General features: G+C 38.7%; 1 protein-coding gene across 3 annotated transcripts in view; it reads right to left on the reverse strand.

Moving 5' to 3' along the window:
• AFF2 (ALF transcription elongation factor 2) overlaps window positions 1-18358 on the reverse strand; it is a 350342-nt gene that overhangs the window by 69237 nt on the left and 262747 nt on the right. For all 3 annotated transcript variants that reach the window (XM_074882237.1, XM_074882236.1, XM_074882235.1), the window contains one exon: window positions 15971-16008. In XM_074882237.1, coding sequence (XP_074738338.1) covers window positions 15971-16008 — 38 coding nt within the window. The remainder of the gene's footprint in view (window positions 1-15970; window positions 16009-18358) is intronic.

Below are 18358 nucleotides of genomic sequence, written 5' to 3' on the forward strand. Positions count from 1 at the left end.
CTTCAATTTTTTTTTGCTTTGTTTTTGCATCTCTGTCCCTCAGTGGTGTAGGATCTGCACTACTCTCTTAAATGTCACGTAGACTAGAAAGAAATTTGGGATTTTCCTCAATACAATTTTCATGACAAAATAGGAACATATACAACTAAAGAATTGCCAGTGCTGCAAGACAGCAGGCAGTATTTCATGAAATTCATATGCGGTGGGTTAGCAAATAGACAATCAGAGCTGCAGAGCCTTTAATTGCTGATGAGGGACTTTGAAATGTGTTGCAGTGAGGTTTTTGTGCATTTTTGTGGCTTCCTAAATGAAAGGTTCACATATGCACAAAAAAGCTGAAAAGTTCATATCCTCCAGGATCTTCAGACTTCCATAAGAAGTCCTGCAAGATGTGCAGCCATTTCAAGATTTTAAAGGGTTTATCCATTCTGGTAAGCTCTCCATTATAGATCACATAAATCGCCCAAATCATCATCAGTATTATATCTCATTTTTATTATAGATCTCACAAGAAACATCTGTCAAGACTAAAGCCTAACTACTGTCACAGTAGCTGTACAATAGACATGGACATTTTAGAATACCATTAACAGTCTGGATGAGAGAACAGGGAGTATGCTTGTTAAATTAGCAAATAACACCCGTGTGAGAAGGTGTGCAAGTATTTTGGAGGATGGGTCAGAATACATAATGATCCTGATGAAGTGGAGATAAGATCTGAAGAAAGAGGTTAAAATTCAGTGTGGACAAGTTCAAGTTACTACAGTTTATCAGGAAAATTCAACAGCAAAAATACAAGGTAGAGAATGACCAGTAAGGTAGTTTTCTAGAAAAAAGATCAGGTGGTTATAATGGATTACAGACTGAGCATCAGTCATAGTATTAGGTGGTTGCAGACAAGGCAACCATTCTTTTGGGATGAATAAATAGAAGTGTAGCTTGCAAAATATATGGCATAATTATTCTGCCCTATATGACAGGTATGGCTTAAGCTAAAGTACCTGTTTACCCAAGACGGTTGTTGGCAAGCTGGGAGATAAAACTCTACATTTTGCATCCCTGCTTGTAAAACAAAACTAAGTTCTGTTTCTGAGGTGGCACATGAAATCTGGCTATGTGCATCAAAGATGGGAACTACTGTCTGAAGCAGCAAGGTGCTTCTAGGTCTGTTCTATGGTATCTACACAGATGCTGAGGAAGATTTCTGCTGAACAGTAATTAGAAAATTTTCTCATTAGCAGCTAATAATTAATTCTTCAGAAATGTTTCTCTCATTGGTAGACACTAGCAAGACAGTGTTCATTTGCCTTGTTTTATTCAAAACCAAAAAAGCCTTAGAAGCATATGTATATGCCCTAATATCCTGTAGGTTTGGCATGCCTGTATCTAGATATCTATGTCTACCTGTCTCTGCCTGACTGTCCATCTGTCTGTCTGTCTATCTATCTTCACACAGATCTATATAAATGAGACCTACACACCTGGATACACTGGAGATAGCAGCATACAGTATTTCTGTCACACATCTAAAAGTTTCACTTTACTTTTGCATCTCAGATCTTTTTTCCCCAGATTAAAATTTGTGGTGCACTGAGATTTTTTTTTTTTAAATTTATTTTTTCCTTAACAGTTTTTACTGATTTTTAATACAAAGCACCTTGGGCTGTTTATAGTCCAAGATGTCTTTGTCCTGTGCACACGGGGGTTGTGCACACAACTACAGTGCTGCAGAAGGCACATTTCAGAACAGTCATTAAGGTACTGTATCCTCTGGGTCAGCTGAGAATAAACTCAAAGTAACGTTGGCAAGAATTATGTGATTTCCTCTGTGAAATATTTCAACAAGGTCTTTAAAGACTGAACCAAACATTCCCAAAGCAAATTAAGCAGATGACAGTATCCTTCCCCCTTACCTTCATGTCCTGAAACACTGAATAGAGACATTGCCAGGGTCATATTCCCAGCTTCAGTGAAGCCACAGTGACTGAAAATCAGTGCTTGTCAGCAGAATAAGAATAAACAACACTCTATCAAGGAGGGACTCAACATCCTCGTTTTGAGAACACCATTTTACAAAGCAGCATACTATCTGTAACAGCAGGAAAGCAATTTGGAATACCGACCTGCAAACTTTGTTCAAATAATTCACATGTAAGAGTCTCTTTCTTCCTAATGCCTTTGTCTGGATACACCGGCTGTCTTTCTTATTTTAGGAAATAATACTCCAATTATGCTTCTTAAAATAACCAAAGACAGACAGAGCATAAAAAGTTTACCTTTAAGATTAAAAAACTTTATGCAAATACACCAAGAGGAGATTGAACAATCCAAAATATACAAAGTTATTTTTCTATGGCTATTCTAGATAAACATTAGCAATACATGGGCTACTTTTCAATGTTGGTATCAATATCAAAAGACTGGAAAATCTTAAAACACTGAAAGACCATCTGTGCATGCTAGCAACTGCCAAATTTGCAACTGTGGTTTCTTCCCTGCTAATTCCATATTTTCCTGATAGATTAATGGGCACCATTTATCCAGAATAAATAGAAGTGGAAGGCCCGCCTTCCCCCTTCACTGCGCCTCATCATTTTACTGATTTCCACCAGACCACTGAGCACATTAATGCAAGTAAGCCATTGTCTGGATTCAGAAATTATCACATTTGGTAGAGAAGGAATGCTTGGCATTGCCAGTTTCTTTACAGACTGAAAGTCCTTGAAATTAAAAAGAAATATATTCAGAGAACTCCAGACTACAAACAACACAGATAAACTGCAGTTGAAGGATTTTTCTTTCCTTTCCCTGACTTAAATGTAACCTATGTCCAGAAAAGCATAGATATTTTACACATACTACTCTTGTTTCACCATGTGCAATTGTCTTGTTATTTCTTTTGAGAGGCATGTCAGACATATATATTTAGACTTCTAGCTTGCTAATTTATGCCAGCTAGTGTAAAATTATAGGGTTGAGAATAAAGTTGCAGAATCAAACCTTTATATGTGCTTTGAAGGAAAATTTTCTACTATATACAGTAAGACTTCCACAATCCGCAATTTGCTAATCTTTCCACTTAGTAATTTGCATTCCTGCATGCACACACATGCATTCACAAACATACATACTTCACAGGTTTAATAAGAGAGCCATATTTCAATGAGCTCTCACACTATTCAGATTACATTGATTTCTACAAAGCGTATTACTGTAGCTGTGCTACCACGTATCTAATAGTGTGTTTAATCTGCGGAAGTCTAGTTACATATATCTAACACATTATCTGCCACTTGGATGATTTCATTGTGTGTTCATGGGGTGCTAATTGCAAATTTGGAATGCAAATAGTACATAATCTTGTTAAACACATTTCTTTAAGAGGAAGAGATATGTCTTTGCTGTATGTCTGCTGTTTCCATTCACAGTAGCTCCAGGTCTTGCTAAGAGGTATAAGCTGATAAAGCCTGTTGGTGCATTCCCTGACATACCTTATCCTGAATGACATTATCATGGCATATTATATCTAAAAAAAAAATTGCTAAGGACTGGGCATCCCATTGGCAAGACACGAGCATGCCACATGCCATGAGAAGCATGCACTCCACGGATTTATAGGAGCAAGGCAGAGGATTGCTGCTGTGCAAGCTCTGACAGCGATGTCTGTTGAAGTTCTTTGCTACTTTCTTAATAGTCTCTGTCATCTCTCCTTCCTTGTAAATAGACATTAGGTTAAAAACAAAGCCTGGAAAATCCTCCAAGTGAAGCACAAGTGAGGAGCAGCACAAACTCACTAATCCTAAGAGACAGAGGAGGAAGGTGGAGCCACACAGGTTCACCTTCAGCCCAAAAAAACTAGCAGATGAGACATTTTGGTTATATTTTCTACTAAGCAGTCTCCCTTACTTAATACACTATTGTTTCTAGTGAGCTAAATCAGCAATAAGAAGGTTAAATTAACCTAAAAGAAATTACTATAAAAATCAAGTGAAAAATGTAATCTTCTTCTCTCCAAGATGCTTTCCTGGATCTTTTTTATTTTTCTAAATACAGCCAAGAAGAGGTAGTTCCATTCTTTATTTGTTCCAGACAGCTTTTGAAAGCCTGGACTTTATTGGATACCCTTCTGTTTTTTCTCCATTGCTTAAAACACTCTGTGCTGGATTTATTTCCTATTTGCTTAATTTTTGCATATATAAAATGATTGGTTTTGATGTACTTTCGTTATATTTACATCAGCATGATGAGCAAACTCGAATACATCCATAAATTCATGAGAATATTAATTAGAAACTTTAATTATTACTTAAGTAATAAACTCTGAGATTACTTAAGTGAAAGCTTAGTGGGGCTTAGTGGGACTTAAGCAGATGATGAAGTATTTTGTGAAACAGGGTTATTTCCTGAAGACCATTTATGGCTTTTACAACCCTGACTGGGTCTAAAGTGACAAGCACCAAGCTATAACATTTAAGAAGTTGAAGAAATAATATATTCACAGCCTTAGAAACACACTGACTGCACCTGCTTGTTCATGCACATAGTGGCAATGTCATCATTTTGAAGGGAACTGGTTATTCAGTTAAACAAATATATCAAGGTCTAGGAAGAAGAAGAAAAAAATCCAACAACCCAGAAGGCAGTTAAAAAAAAAAAAATTAAAATCTGTCAGAAAACCATGGAAGACCTCAGTTATAGCTTATCCAAGATTTTATGGAGGGAAAAAAGCTTGACTCCTTTGAGCCAATACTGTTTACAGTTGCTGCAATGAAAATTCTAATTTTGTGCTCTAATGAACACAAAACGATCCATAGTCAACCTTGGCAAAACTTATAATGACTGTGTAATTGAAGTGACTTTGTCACATTAAAAAAAAATTCCACAAAATTGTAGGAAACTGCCAAGAAATAAAACTATGGGATGGGCAGTCTTGGATATGTGATACAGACAACCATATCATCTTTGCTGCTTGGTAAATGTTGGGATTATAAAGCTGTGAGACATTCATCTGCAGTCCCTCTTCCTACAGCATATTAAGACTAATTGTGAATTTCAGCAAGTGCTTCATTGTGAATGTGCGACCCAGAATTTACTTTTTAGAAACACTGTTGGTGCTGCTACGCTATTTGGCACAATCCGTGTGTGGGAGGTGCTATGCGGTACGCTGGCAGGTGAATCTCAATGTACAGGTTGTGTGACACACGTGGACCTTCAAATAGTTCCTCCATTTTGGAAATGTTATGGAGAAGGGGCACCAAAGAGGGAACTGAGATTGCAGCCCATTGGGGAGGATATAGCTTCAAGCACTGGCATGGGTAGAAGATTCTCCAAGACACCAGATTTCTCCAGAAATACCTCTGACAGAACTGGCAGACACGACTTGCAGGCTTATGCTCCCCATGATGCATGCTCTGGGTTGTTTGCTCTTTGAGTTTCTCCCCTGCCTTCTCTATACCCGGACCTCCAGGAGGACCCATGCCTCTGTCCTCCAGCAGGCAAAGCACTTGGCTCCCTCCCTCTGCCTGCACAGATGCCTCTCCACTGCCCAGGGACAGGGGCTGAGTCGATGGAGAGAAGGTAAGTACCAGGAAAGGAGCAGTTCTGAAGTCCAAATTCTCCTCTGATAGAACTCCACTTACACAGAACTTGGCTTTAAATATCATCGTTTCAATTTCAAATATGACTGAACAAATATTTTCTATTTACCGAGCACAACAATGACTTCAGCAAGCACCTGGGGTAAGCCCTGTACAGAATGCCAATACCATCCCCAAATGCAATACTAAAGCTTTTCTTCTGAGTATTCTTGAATGATCTGGGGAGTGGGCGCCTAAGTGTCTTTAGGAGAAATAAATAAATAATCTCCCCCTGTTTTCACTGTGGTAAGAATTTTTCCAGAGATCAGTATTTCAGAAGACTTTTCACAGTGCTCTTTCACTTGAAAGACAAATCTGATTCGACATGAAGTTCCATTACGAAGAAACTGTTACATGTGATGACACTGGTTATTGAAAATTGAAATGAAGTGAGAGGAAGCTAACACCAACTTGTATGAAATTCTGCTGTCTTTGAATGACACAGGGAACTCAATATATCTAATCATCAAAGTGAAGCCCATTGGGAACTGAACTACAGTTGTATTGCAGAAGGTTGCTACTTGATTGCTAGACCCAAAAGTGCTAAGCCATATGCCACTTATTTCTGTGTCTAAATAGCTTACTATGATTGATACCGAGGGTGGCTGTCCTCTTCACAGCAAAACAATCATTAAGACAACAGGAATTAGGAAACAGAGCATACAGATTATTTTTTACAATCCTAATTTTTAACCCTGTCAGTTCCTGGAGCTTAATGCAATTTATTCTTTAATAAATTCAGTCCACGTTCTTTTTTTCCCTGGCAGAACACCAGCTTTTCAACAGACCTTAGCTTGCAAGCTGCATTCAGTATTTTTTTCTCTTGCTGCTGTTGATGTGTGGCCAGACGAGCCTGATTATAAGGGCTCGGTGTTGGCCTTGAGTGTAAAAATTTTTCCTGCTTTCTTTACAAAGATTTTTTTCCACCGTCCTTGTGCCAATCTCCTTGATTTTTCTTCCTCACTCATCTGTCTCTCTGAATCAGCCTTTTCCCAGTGCTCCTCCAGCCTCCCCACACTCAAAGTCGCTCCAAGGTCAGCGGAGGGCCCTCGTACGCGGGCGCTCCACGTGTCCCTCCTCCCAGCTGGAGGCAAAACGCGCTCTGTTTACAATATGCTCAGTTTCCACTTGACAAGGCCTGGAAGCCACTACATATATCTGAACTTATGTCCCATAGTTAGAGAGAGCACAGCACTGTCAAGATATGGCCCACTTCTACAATTAAAGAGCCAGCAAACTGCCAGGGTCTGAGGGATGAGCTGATACTTGAACATACATTACATCTGTAATGTGAGAGTTACGTGACTCAACACAGCCTCGACATACAACACAAAACAAAAATCAGCTCCGACATTACAAGCACCCCCGCTCCAACTATGCTAATCTCTTCTTTCATCCATGATCTTTGCAAGTCACATAGCATTATGGTAAAGTGTTCTGCACTTAAAGGAATATCCACAGCTTCCCTGCCACTATTAATAAAAATATTTAATGGTCTTGTTAGGAGGCGCAATTTGATTACTGAACTGTTATCCAACAAATCCTGAAAACAATTCAAAGTAAATTTCCCTAATATGTCTATTTTTCTATCCTGCCAGAAGGGTTGCTAATGAATTTGCTGCTTGAATGCACAGACAGATTGGGAACTATAACTGTGCTGGCCTGGGCAACATGGCACTGGCACCAAAAACCTATTTGTACCCATGCAAAGTTCTCTCTAGAGTATGTCTCTCATCCAGAGGTGATTTTCCAATAAAATCAGCCTTGATTATTGCAAGCGCAGGAGCAATCCCTGAGGGAGTATATCAGGCAATTCAATACTAGGAAATGTTGTACTAGGCAAAATTAACCTTGTAGCAGTGTTATTTCCTGAAACATTATCTAGCTTTTGCCTTTCTTTTGTATTCATTGATCCTAAATGACTGGATATTTTTTCACTTCTCTCACTTAGCACAAGATCATTATTTTTTTGTACTTGTATTTAAAAAAAATAAATGCTTGAAAGACACCTGGTTTTGTTTTGTTTCACTTACTCACTGCTAAAGGAAAGGACTGTTTGTTTGCTGTATGGCAGGCACTTTTTTTTGGGTATATAAAAGGTGATAGCAAGGAGGATCACTTTTATTCTACCCTATTTTCATGACCCTGCAAGGCAGAGGAAACCTACTGGGTATATTACCATGAGGCCACAAGCCAGAAAGAGCAAGGGAACTTCATTTTCCCCTCTCACACCAAGGTAAAATTAGGAAAAATGCCAAACTAGTGGAGTTTTGCAGCCCAAAAGAGAGCAGACACAAGCCTACAGATTTCAGTTAAGCCCCACTGCCTGGTAGCTTTATCTACTGCCTTTTACCACGGTCTCCAAGGCAGGGATCTTCATCTGCAGAGTGTCTAGCACATGCTAGAACCTAAATAAACCATATCGTTATATACGTACACCTAACACTACTTACAGTTTTGCTCTGGTTCTGTATCTTCCAGCAGCACAAAAATGGCCTAACAGTGAAATTCAGGGATATGAGATTTGAAGGCTGGTTCCTATGCTGGAGTCAACCAGCTGTAGTGAAACCAGCAGAATAGGAACTCCTGTTTATACCAGGATCAGGTCTTTTCTTCAATGTTGCTAGCATTTGTTGCCTGGTTGCAATATCTTAATTGCTCAGAAGCACATTTTTAAAGCATTAATTTAAAAAAGATCACAGGTAGTTAGAAAACAGCTGTTACTTAACACAATGCCCAAAGCAAACACTTAGAATAATTGTTTGAATAAATGCTATGTAACTTAAAATTAAAAATAATAACCAGAAAGACAAATCTAAAATCTAAAATGATCAAAAGCCACAGCATGAGTGAGGAGAGAAGAACGGGTGATCCTTTGATCAACAGCAGATACATGCTAAATCTGGAAAAAAAATATTGACCTTAATTAACTTTTTTTCTGTCAAAAGAAGGAATCAGGTAAAAAAGATTTTGTTTGGCTCAAACTTTCACTTTTTTGCAACTTTTAAAAGAGGACCTAAATCTAATCTCGACAAGCTGTATCACAATGAAGGTGTAAATACGTTGTTTTGAAAAATAACAAAAGTGACCCAGTTAAAATGAAAATACTTATTTTTGTCCAGCTATGAGACTCCTGGCAAAGTTTACAGAAATGCATGATTAGCGTTGGTCAGATGGCATATACATGTCTCTGTAAATAAAAATACACCAAAGAGAAGGTTTCTCTAGCTGTCTGAAGTTCTGTGATGGCTGCTGAGCCACATGCCTGGCTTGGCAGCTGAGGGGCGCCTGGTGGCTGGATACAGCCAGCAGTGCTTGGTATTGATGGTGCGTGCTCAGATTTGTAAGAGATTAGATGAATGAGCTCTCAGAGTCTGTTCATCTCATTGTCTTGTAAGCAAACATTGTGCACTACACAGGACGTGTGGTAATTTAACCATCTACCATAAATTATACAATCAAGTCGGAAGCATTTCACTATAAAAATGTATTGCGCACATTTGAAAAATGTGTGTTCTCTCTAGGTACCTGTTGTGGTGGTAGCTGAAAACCTTAATAAAGCACAAACTATTTTATATTTCAGGACTTAGCCAATGTGACTCATTTGTACAGTTTTAAGTCCAAACAAACTGCTAGTCAACTAAATTATAACTTATTACTACAGGCTACAGACTTTTAATACGTTCTGTGGTTGGAACAGGACTGATTTACTGTTTTGGGCCCTGCCAGTAGTTATCATGCATCATTTCCCTAGAAATAAAAATAGCCCTACCGTGGTTATCCTTTGGACTGATAAAAATATATCTAACAAGATGTGTCAGAGGAACAAATTCAGAAAATAAAGGTAAAATATTAAATAGACTTATTATTTTATGTCTAAAGTACTACATCTTCCAGCTGCTGTGATGACTTTGGAATAAAGCAAAAGGTACTGCAAAAAGGAAAAAAGATCTAAAGGAGCAATTCAGCTCTGATAAAACCACATGGGGATTGCTGAATTGTCAGAGCTTTGCAAGAGTCAAAATTTACATAAAAATCAGTATTTAGGGATTAATGTGATATCATCAAAAAGGATTTAATATGTGCGTTTCTTTGCAAACAGTTTAAAAGCGGCAGTTCTATAATCCATTTCCAACACTAACCTTTAACTTGTAAGAGTAAAATAATCCTTCGCAACATTTCTAGAGTTCACATTCTGCTGAGGAAATGTAGCCCCCCTAAATAAAACTCACTGGAAACCAACAGTAGCATACGCGTATTGGTTTTCACAGTGATACTCCAGGTGCCGACCCTGCTGTGAGTACTGCAGGTCTGTACAGACTCCACCACGTGGCCCAACTTCCAGAATCAGTGGCTTTTGGGGTTTTTGTGAATTTTTGGAGGGACTTAATTGCTGGTGCAATAAACTGATCCCCTTGACCGAACTCTGCACCTGTGCAGATGCCTAAGTGGACAGACTAGGAGGATCAGGGGCTAAAGAACATTGTCTATAATTGCCTGTAAGCAGGCTTTTTCCTGGATTTCTACTGGGGATTTGAGTGCTTTCGCATGCTAGACTTAAAGTATTAAAACATAAATATGAATGGATTTCTTTGAGAAATGAATATGGGCAGGCAGTTTAGGCACTATGTTGTAATGGATTTTTAGAACTAATTGAATTGGTGCTGGCTGATTTAGTAGTTTGCCAGAAATAGTCCAAGGAGAAACAACGGGAAGGAAGGTTTAGAAGCAGAGACTAACAGGCGGCAGTGTGGAAATTGCTTGGGAGTTTTACTGAGAATGAGAGTTATAGCAGGTTTGGGCTTTTTGTTTTTTTGAAAGTGGTTTAAGTCCTTTAGCAAATGACTTTTAGATACACATAAACAAATGTCCATAGGCACCTATGGTCCACAGGTGCCTATGTATACATGTATGTACATATATATACACATACGCATATTTGGCCATAGGCTTTTTCAACCTAGACATGACACATTTTTTTTCCTGTTATTTTTAAATACAGGCCAGGAGATAACCTGCAGTGGAAGAGCTGAGCATGTGTACCAATGACACACCGCCCCTTTTGTACCTCTATTGCTTACAAGTGCCTGATTTGACTGGATAAAAACAAACCAACCTCCAGACCTAGCCCACTGGCCTGCACTTTTGCCAACAGGAGCAAAAGATCTGTTTATGGTTACTGCTATTACAACACACATTAACTGACCCTCGGAGTATGACCTGCTTGCCCTCCTGCTTAGTGAGTCAATAAGAAAATCCTCTGGCTCTGCATGACTTGCTCAGACCTCAGACCTTCCATGAAGAATAAGGTCTATCCAGGGAGGGAAAAACAAGGTGCCACTCCAGCTGGTAAAACAAAGATATTTTTAAAGTGCAGTCAGTAGAAACAGTCACTCCTATTTCATGTATAATCAAGGATGAAAAGGCCACGAAAAATACCACTGCGCTTTGCAAATGAGAGGTCAATTGAAATGTCAAGATATCAAATGTTAATGGATTGCATTTCCAATGATGGTTGGGACAGAAAACCATACCAAGTCAAGTCAGATGCCCTTCTGAGGAGAAGATGAGTTTTATGGCAGGAAAAGACAATAAACACCAGAAGTCTTTTTGGTTAACAAACTTGTGGCTGATGGAAAACAAATATATTTTGAAAATATAAAAAGCAGCGGTATTTTAACCCAAGTTATAATCCTAAAACATGTATCTGGAAGTCATTAAATCTACAGCAAATTTAAGCATATGCAGGTGTTTGGGGAAAATGCCATTGGTTTCGATTGAAGATTTTTAAAGGGACTATAAAAGAAGAGAGTATAAAGGACACTTAAGGAAGGCAGTGTTTTCTTCCCTGAAGCAAGAAGTCAATTCCAATATTCTCACAATTCTACAGCAGTTCACGGACTACATGGACCACTCTTAAAAGCATTCATTTTTCTTTTTAAAAATCTAATTTCTCTCTTACAAAACTGTTGCATTTTGTAGTGTTGGATAACATCAGGTTTTAGCCAAATCATTCTTTCACCTGCCCACATTTTCCCAAGGAATCCATTTTGCCATTTTCATAAAGGACTGTAATCTGAGGCATTTGTTTAGAGTGACATTATATCCAGTCCTTAGCCAGGAGGACTTCCCATGCAAAGAACTCATCTCTTTAATATGGAAAACAGTGAAAAGAAACCAGTTATCTTCCTAACCACTGTCTCTGCCTGACTAGTAGACACACAGCTTTCCTTTCCCAATTGCAGAGAGACCTGTCTTATGTCTGTATTAGCTCACTAGTGGGCTCACACATTTAGAGGGGAAACCAGCATTATTAGTGGCATTTGAGTAGGAAGACTCCTTGGTCTACAGGACAAAGATATGTAGCATCAGGTATGAAGAACAGTGAGAAATCATTTGCTCTTTTGTGCAAGAATAATTACTTGTGTGGATTCCAGTGAATATATGAGGAAAGGGTTTAAAACAAACACAAGACAGTATTTTTTCACAACACTACAGTGCTTAATGCCACAGGATGCTGTGGGGACAAGAAGTATAAATCAATTACAAAAGAGATTTTGCATGGAGGATAAGTCCATTGGTACCTCCTAAATACAGGACATGTGGTTATGGAAGTGTAAAAAGCCATGTGCAAGAAGGTGGGAGGATACTCCCCATGGAGGATGCTTCCATAATTGCTTTCTTCTTCCCCCACCTTCTGCCACTGGCAGAGATAAAACACTGAGTTGGTTGACCTTCAGTCTACATTAATGTACAGGCTGTCAAGCCAAGTGTATTTGTACTTGGGAGTAGGCCTAACCCTGACTGTGCCTGGATCTGAGGGGATCCTGCAGCTCAACCCACTGATAAGAGACGGGTGACATGGTCCAAGTCAACATGAACATGATTCCTCTAGGCTCTATGCTGATGTGGGCTCCCCTTGCCTATCCAAGTCTGGAAAAAACATCTGGGAAGAGTGATCATCAGTTGGGTTTCAGAACAAAGCTGCTATTGAATTTTAATGATACTGCTGCCCTCCCCCTCTTCCATCAAATCACAGGGTATATAGGAGACTATTTCCCCTGGATGTGTCTTAATGCAGACCATTTCTCATGTAACAGCTCTTTAGAAATTGTAAACCCTCCACAAGGTAAACTTAAGTTATGTTATGTCTTTCAGACTCAGGGATAGGAACAGCATGATAAGGACCAGCAAGTAAGAAAGTATCTAGGACTCTGCATCCAGGAAATTCCTTTTCTACTACAGACTCTCAATGCAAATATGGATAAAACCAATGGAAGAAAGCAGTGCTCCTTGTATGACAAGGGAAGGAGAGGATAAATAAGTTAAATGTAATGGATCCTGCAGTTATGGGGGCAACCTTGGTGCCACACACAGACAGAAAAGGGTCTTATGTTTTTGGAAAAGTAAGTTCACTATTTCCACCCCAAAAAAAAAATCAGTTCTGCAGACACAGACTTCTCAGCTATTTTCCGCGTGCTTATTTATAGTAATATTATGCCAGATGATGCTACCAATACATAAAGATGAGTTGCTATGGATGTGCTGTGTCTTGCAGTGCTACAGGCAACATGGAACTCAGACCAAGCCTTCTGAAGTAGCCAAATGCCACCTGCATCTACCTTGGCCATCAGGAAGTTCACTCCAGTTAGTCTAAGCACCTATAGACACTTGGACATTAAGAAACCAGCTGCTTGGCTGTCTTACTGAACTGTAGTAAGAGAATTTCCTTGTTTTTTTCCCTCCATAAGTGTTAAGTGCCGGAGAGATTCAACAGAACAAAAAAAGAACAGTAAACTTCCTCCTGAACATTAAACCAGCAACACTAATAAACTGAGCAATGAAAAGTAAAGAGACCATTTCTACAGAAATCTTTGTCATGCTCCTAAACTAATACGTTAAATAGTGGCACTGCTAGGCCCTGTCCAAGGACCCTATATAAACCATAGCCTTTAAAAGGGAGTGATTTCTGATTCCAGTTTTGGGACACAAGAACTATGTCAGCGCAACATAAAAACAAGGAAATTTTTTATGCTAATGACAACTGCGAATATTTCATATATATATTTATATATGTAAAAAAAAATATTGTAACAGATGTCAAATGCAGTTAGATTCAACTCAACTTATTAGTGCATGGCTTTTAGCCAAAAGCAATTCACATTTGCAGAAGTGTACTATCACATATGTCTTAATAACAGAAATGTGTTTTTAAAAATGTATGTGATAAGTCACATATGGTAGAAGGAATCTGTACAGCTTTCAGCCCTTATGACAATGGAAGCTACTAACTTTATTTTGCATAGCTGAAGAACATTAAAATTCAAGTGAAATTCTCTTTGACATTTGAGAGCTACAAAAGCAACGACTAAAAGCCAGACAAGCCTGAGCTGTACTAAGTGTGGCTGTGATGCTTATATAAATGCACTCCATATCTACTACTGCTATCTTAAAGACACCATTCTTACTTTTTCCCTGAGAGGTAATATTTTAGCATACAGTCATAATTGTGCACAGGTACCTTAAATAATTACATGTCACTGAAAAATACTAGGCAGATTTTTCAGCTGTTTTGTTATGCAGAGTATAATTAATATGTATAATGGATTCCCTAGGGTACTAATTGAAGCTGCCACCATGAACACAGTCAAAGAGAAGTTAAACAACCAGTTGGGGGAAACATGACAGAGTGAAATATGCACATGTAGGTGGAAAGAGCGAGACTGTCCATCTGGCCTTCTTCCATTCCAAAATGTTACACTTACTCAAGTCCCATAAAGGAATGATTTAACCTAAATCACCCTTTCTCTGCCGACTCCCAAATCTTTCTGGTGGGTTAATTGGGCATCAGTGTCACATACACGTTGTTCAATGACCATGAGGCTCAATAACATTTATATGCGGAAAACTCAATTTGGTTGAGTCATTCCTGAGAATTTGACTCAAAATATTTAAAAAAAAGTGAATGGATGATAAATGATTATTTTGGAGTTGTTCCCCAGGACTCTCATCACCTTGCAACTCTTGGATCCTCTCGAATGTAAGGTGAAAACACAGCTCATTTCACGCTCTCTACTAAACAGCCACCAGCTAACAATGACTTTAATTCAGCTTGCACTGAATTTGAACTAGCCCTATAGGCAAGAAAGGTCCCTTGTCTTATTAGAAGTTTCATGTGCTATCAGGTCCCTGCTGGATCCTATTTCTAATTTTTATCAGATTGAATGAAACATAAAGAGAGAGTGATTTATGACTATCTTACACCTCATGTAATCACTCCAAGGAGTGTTCATACACATTTTGTGTTCACTTTATAAGGTGTAAATGACTATACGTAATGGAAGCCAAGTGAGAAGTAGAACTGTATTCTTTTGTTATGCGTGCTAAAATGCAATGATTTGTGAGTCCTGTCAGTGTATGTTCTTACAAATACAAAACCACTCCAGTCCAAAAGCCAGCACGATCAGCAAACTACTATAAAAATAAGAACATTTCCTCTGTCTGTAACAGGAATATACAGTTACTGGGACTTAGTTAAACTGCAATGATCACCTACTGAAGCTAAAAATACGTGTTTTATTGGTACATAAGAGCCCATTAAGACTGGAGTATTCATTATTTAAACAGAATCACTGATTGCTGGTAGCTTTAACTGAAAATGCCTTTTCTCAAAGAGCCAGGACATTTATATAGCAACTTTCTTAATTCAATGATATATGGTTGAGTGTTGCCGCTAGTGCCCTAAGATTTAAGAACTTCTCATAAAATGCCCTGGAAATTGCTCCCTGGTAGCTTGCTCATCCTTCACTGAGCCCTACTGTAAAGAGCAGAAACATACGTGTGTGTATGGTGTGAGAGACGCACACACGGAGTGAGAAAGAGCTCTTAATCAACAGGATGGCAAAGCCTTGATACATAGGTGCAAAATATTCCCATGTGTCTAGAAATCATTTGGCACATTCCTAGTTATTTCCCCCCTGTCAGACCTTCTCAAGGATTGCAATTAAAAATCATAATCTTTTTAGCATGTACAAACCTCCCCAAGGCTAGGAGCACTATGTATTGAGTATGATTGTGATATTATTTGGCAGCTATTCATAGACAACACATTAATTTATGGAAACTGGATGAAACTTGGGGAGTGCAATCATTAGGGACACATGAGAAATCAAAAGCGTTCCTCAATGATACTGACCTTTTTATAGCTATGATTAGGGGCAACTTGAATTCTATTATCTCTTTCATCGCCCCTCTTACTGTCCCAGTCTTTTTAGTGACTGTATACAACAACTTTGTCAAACTTGCATTTTCAAACAGATATAAAAATAACTTACTTTACAGGAATGTTTCTCAATTTTGTCTTTTCAGCAGCCTGTAAACAGAAGAAGGGTGGGGGAAACAAACAATTAAGCAACACACCAAAGCCCAACCAAGCTGCAAGCAAACATCAACCCGCGGATGCTCCTCAGAAGCTCACACCCGGGCAGCCTGCCACAACCAGGGCAGAGGGCTGCAGGAGCTGGACCCTTTCAGAGTGATAGCGTTACAGGTTTGAAATACTTCTGCCCCAGTTTGTGATATCAGTGTGGTTTGTTTATTTTTAATGGCCATGAGTCTTTAGGAACTACTCATTCAGGGTGATTACTTCATTTCCCGCTCGGAGGTCTGGCCCCTTTGTCACAAGCTATCTGTCCATATCTGGAACAAGAACAACAACAGGAAAAAATAAAGGGAAGAACAGACTCTGTTTCCAAAACAGTTTTTATTCGCCAACAACGCAAAAGGGCAAGGGATGACCAAATGTTCAGATCAATTTCCTCTTGTGAAACCTTTGAGAAAACACACTCCAAATCATCTAAATGAGTAAATCTTTGGGCCTCTCGGCCTGCACCACCTCAGCCATGGAGCCTGGTTCCAGTTTATTGCTGAACCCATTGATCTGTGTACAGTCCATTTATCATTCATGAAAAGAGCCAGTGATCTTCACAGTATATTAGAAGAAACAACTCAGATCATCTGTCAACGGCCCTCTTATTTCTGTTTCCCTCTCCACGGGGATTTCATCTCCTTCGATTCTTCTTGAATTAAAATGTTGCTAAGCAACACAGCTGGGGGCACCGATGGCAGAGCCGCACCAGTCTATCACACTGGTTAAGCTACTCGTGATTTTAGTGGAGATTTTTTTTTATTAATGCTTCTGTGGCATAATTATGTAATCTCAACCAACCTTGCATCCCCCCTCTGATTTTTTTCAGAATAGGTAAATGACATTTTAACGCAAGAGGGCTTGAAATATCACCTTCAGATAAACTAGTGTTGTCATATCATTTCAGAGAATTCCTCCTAGCGTTTGCAGAACCAGACTGTAATAGATTTAAATGTGGGAAGCGGTCAGATGGTTAGCGAGATTAGAAGCACGGATAGCGGTGAAAGGCAGAATTAAGACAACTGATCCATAAACCTATTATAGCAAGGAAAGTTTTAGTGCTTAATTACCTTCCAAGATATTTTTATAAAGCCTACCAAAATTGAAGAGAAGGGTTTTGGTGAGGAACGTTAACCTCTGCTATGCTTAGGATGGGAATAAAATGGTTCCCACATAGGAACTGCTAATATTAGTGGTCCTGAAAAACGCTCACATAAGCCCTTGAGGAATTAAATCCTTTATAAAAACTGACTAACTTTTGAAACTTCTGGGACCTGCACGACTGGGTTCCAAGTTTTGCCAGAATGAGTTTTCCTTTGGGCTCTACAATGGGGCTAGTCTTTCAAAAGACCGCTGTTTTGGCACTTTTGCCTCCAATCATAGCAAACATAAAATCTGTGTTTAGAACCATGGAAATCCCTAATAATGAGTTTAAAAATTGGGAGGAAGAATTAGAGCTTGTGAGAGCTCAGATCGGGCAACACTAATCTTCTGGGCTGGCTCCCAGCGTGCAAAGAAAAATGTGTTTGTTTCATTTGGATTATATTTTCCATCTAAAGAATAAATCAATGGATGCATGATAGGAAACAATTATATTAATTGAACAGTAGGGTTGCTAAATAAAACACTTAAACCTCAGGAAATGCTAAACTTAAGATTGCACAAGGTAGTGTTATAGACCCAAACCTAATTATATCCTTTCAAACAAGCCTATGATGAAATGGGGTTCTTGCCTCATTAGTGAGATAATGTGAGTTGTGCCTCTTTCCAGTGATACTCTCCCAAATCTCCCTTTTTCAGCTGCCACGTGCAAATGCAGAGTCAGAAGCATGTTATTAAGAAATCTTTCTGAGTAATAAACTACATGTAACAACACACAAATGCTTCATTTAAAATGGATTAGAGTGCCATCAAAAATGGCATTTCAGTTTCCCAAGCCTCCCACTAAATATCAAGTTTCAGTCCCATCCTGCAGGGAACTAAAATTATTTTTAAAGCTCATAAACAGCCTTCCACAACGGCAGAAGTTTTTTTGAATGTACAGTGATATTTTGCTTGACCCTTCTATATACCAAATTGCTGGACTATAACAATTCTGAGTTCAAGCATGTGAAACTCGCCTCTAAATCAGGTTTTTTTTCCTCTGAATTATTCAAAAATCACTACACAAAAACTGATATCAAAATACAGATAAAGAAAAGAAAGCAAAAGAGTGGAGAGTGTCTAGGATGACAAGTAAATAATATTAATGCAGTCGATTCTAATACAAAGTAAAGCAGAAGATATTTTGGAGGTC

The sequence above is a fragment of the Strix uralensis genome, chromosome 13, assembly GCF_047716275.1.
Source record: "Strix uralensis isolate ZFMK-TIS-50842 chromosome 13, bStrUra1, whole genome shotgun sequence".
Classification (NCBI taxonomy): domain Eukaryota; kingdom Metazoa; phylum Chordata; class Aves; order Strigiformes; family Strigidae; genus Strix; species Strix uralensis.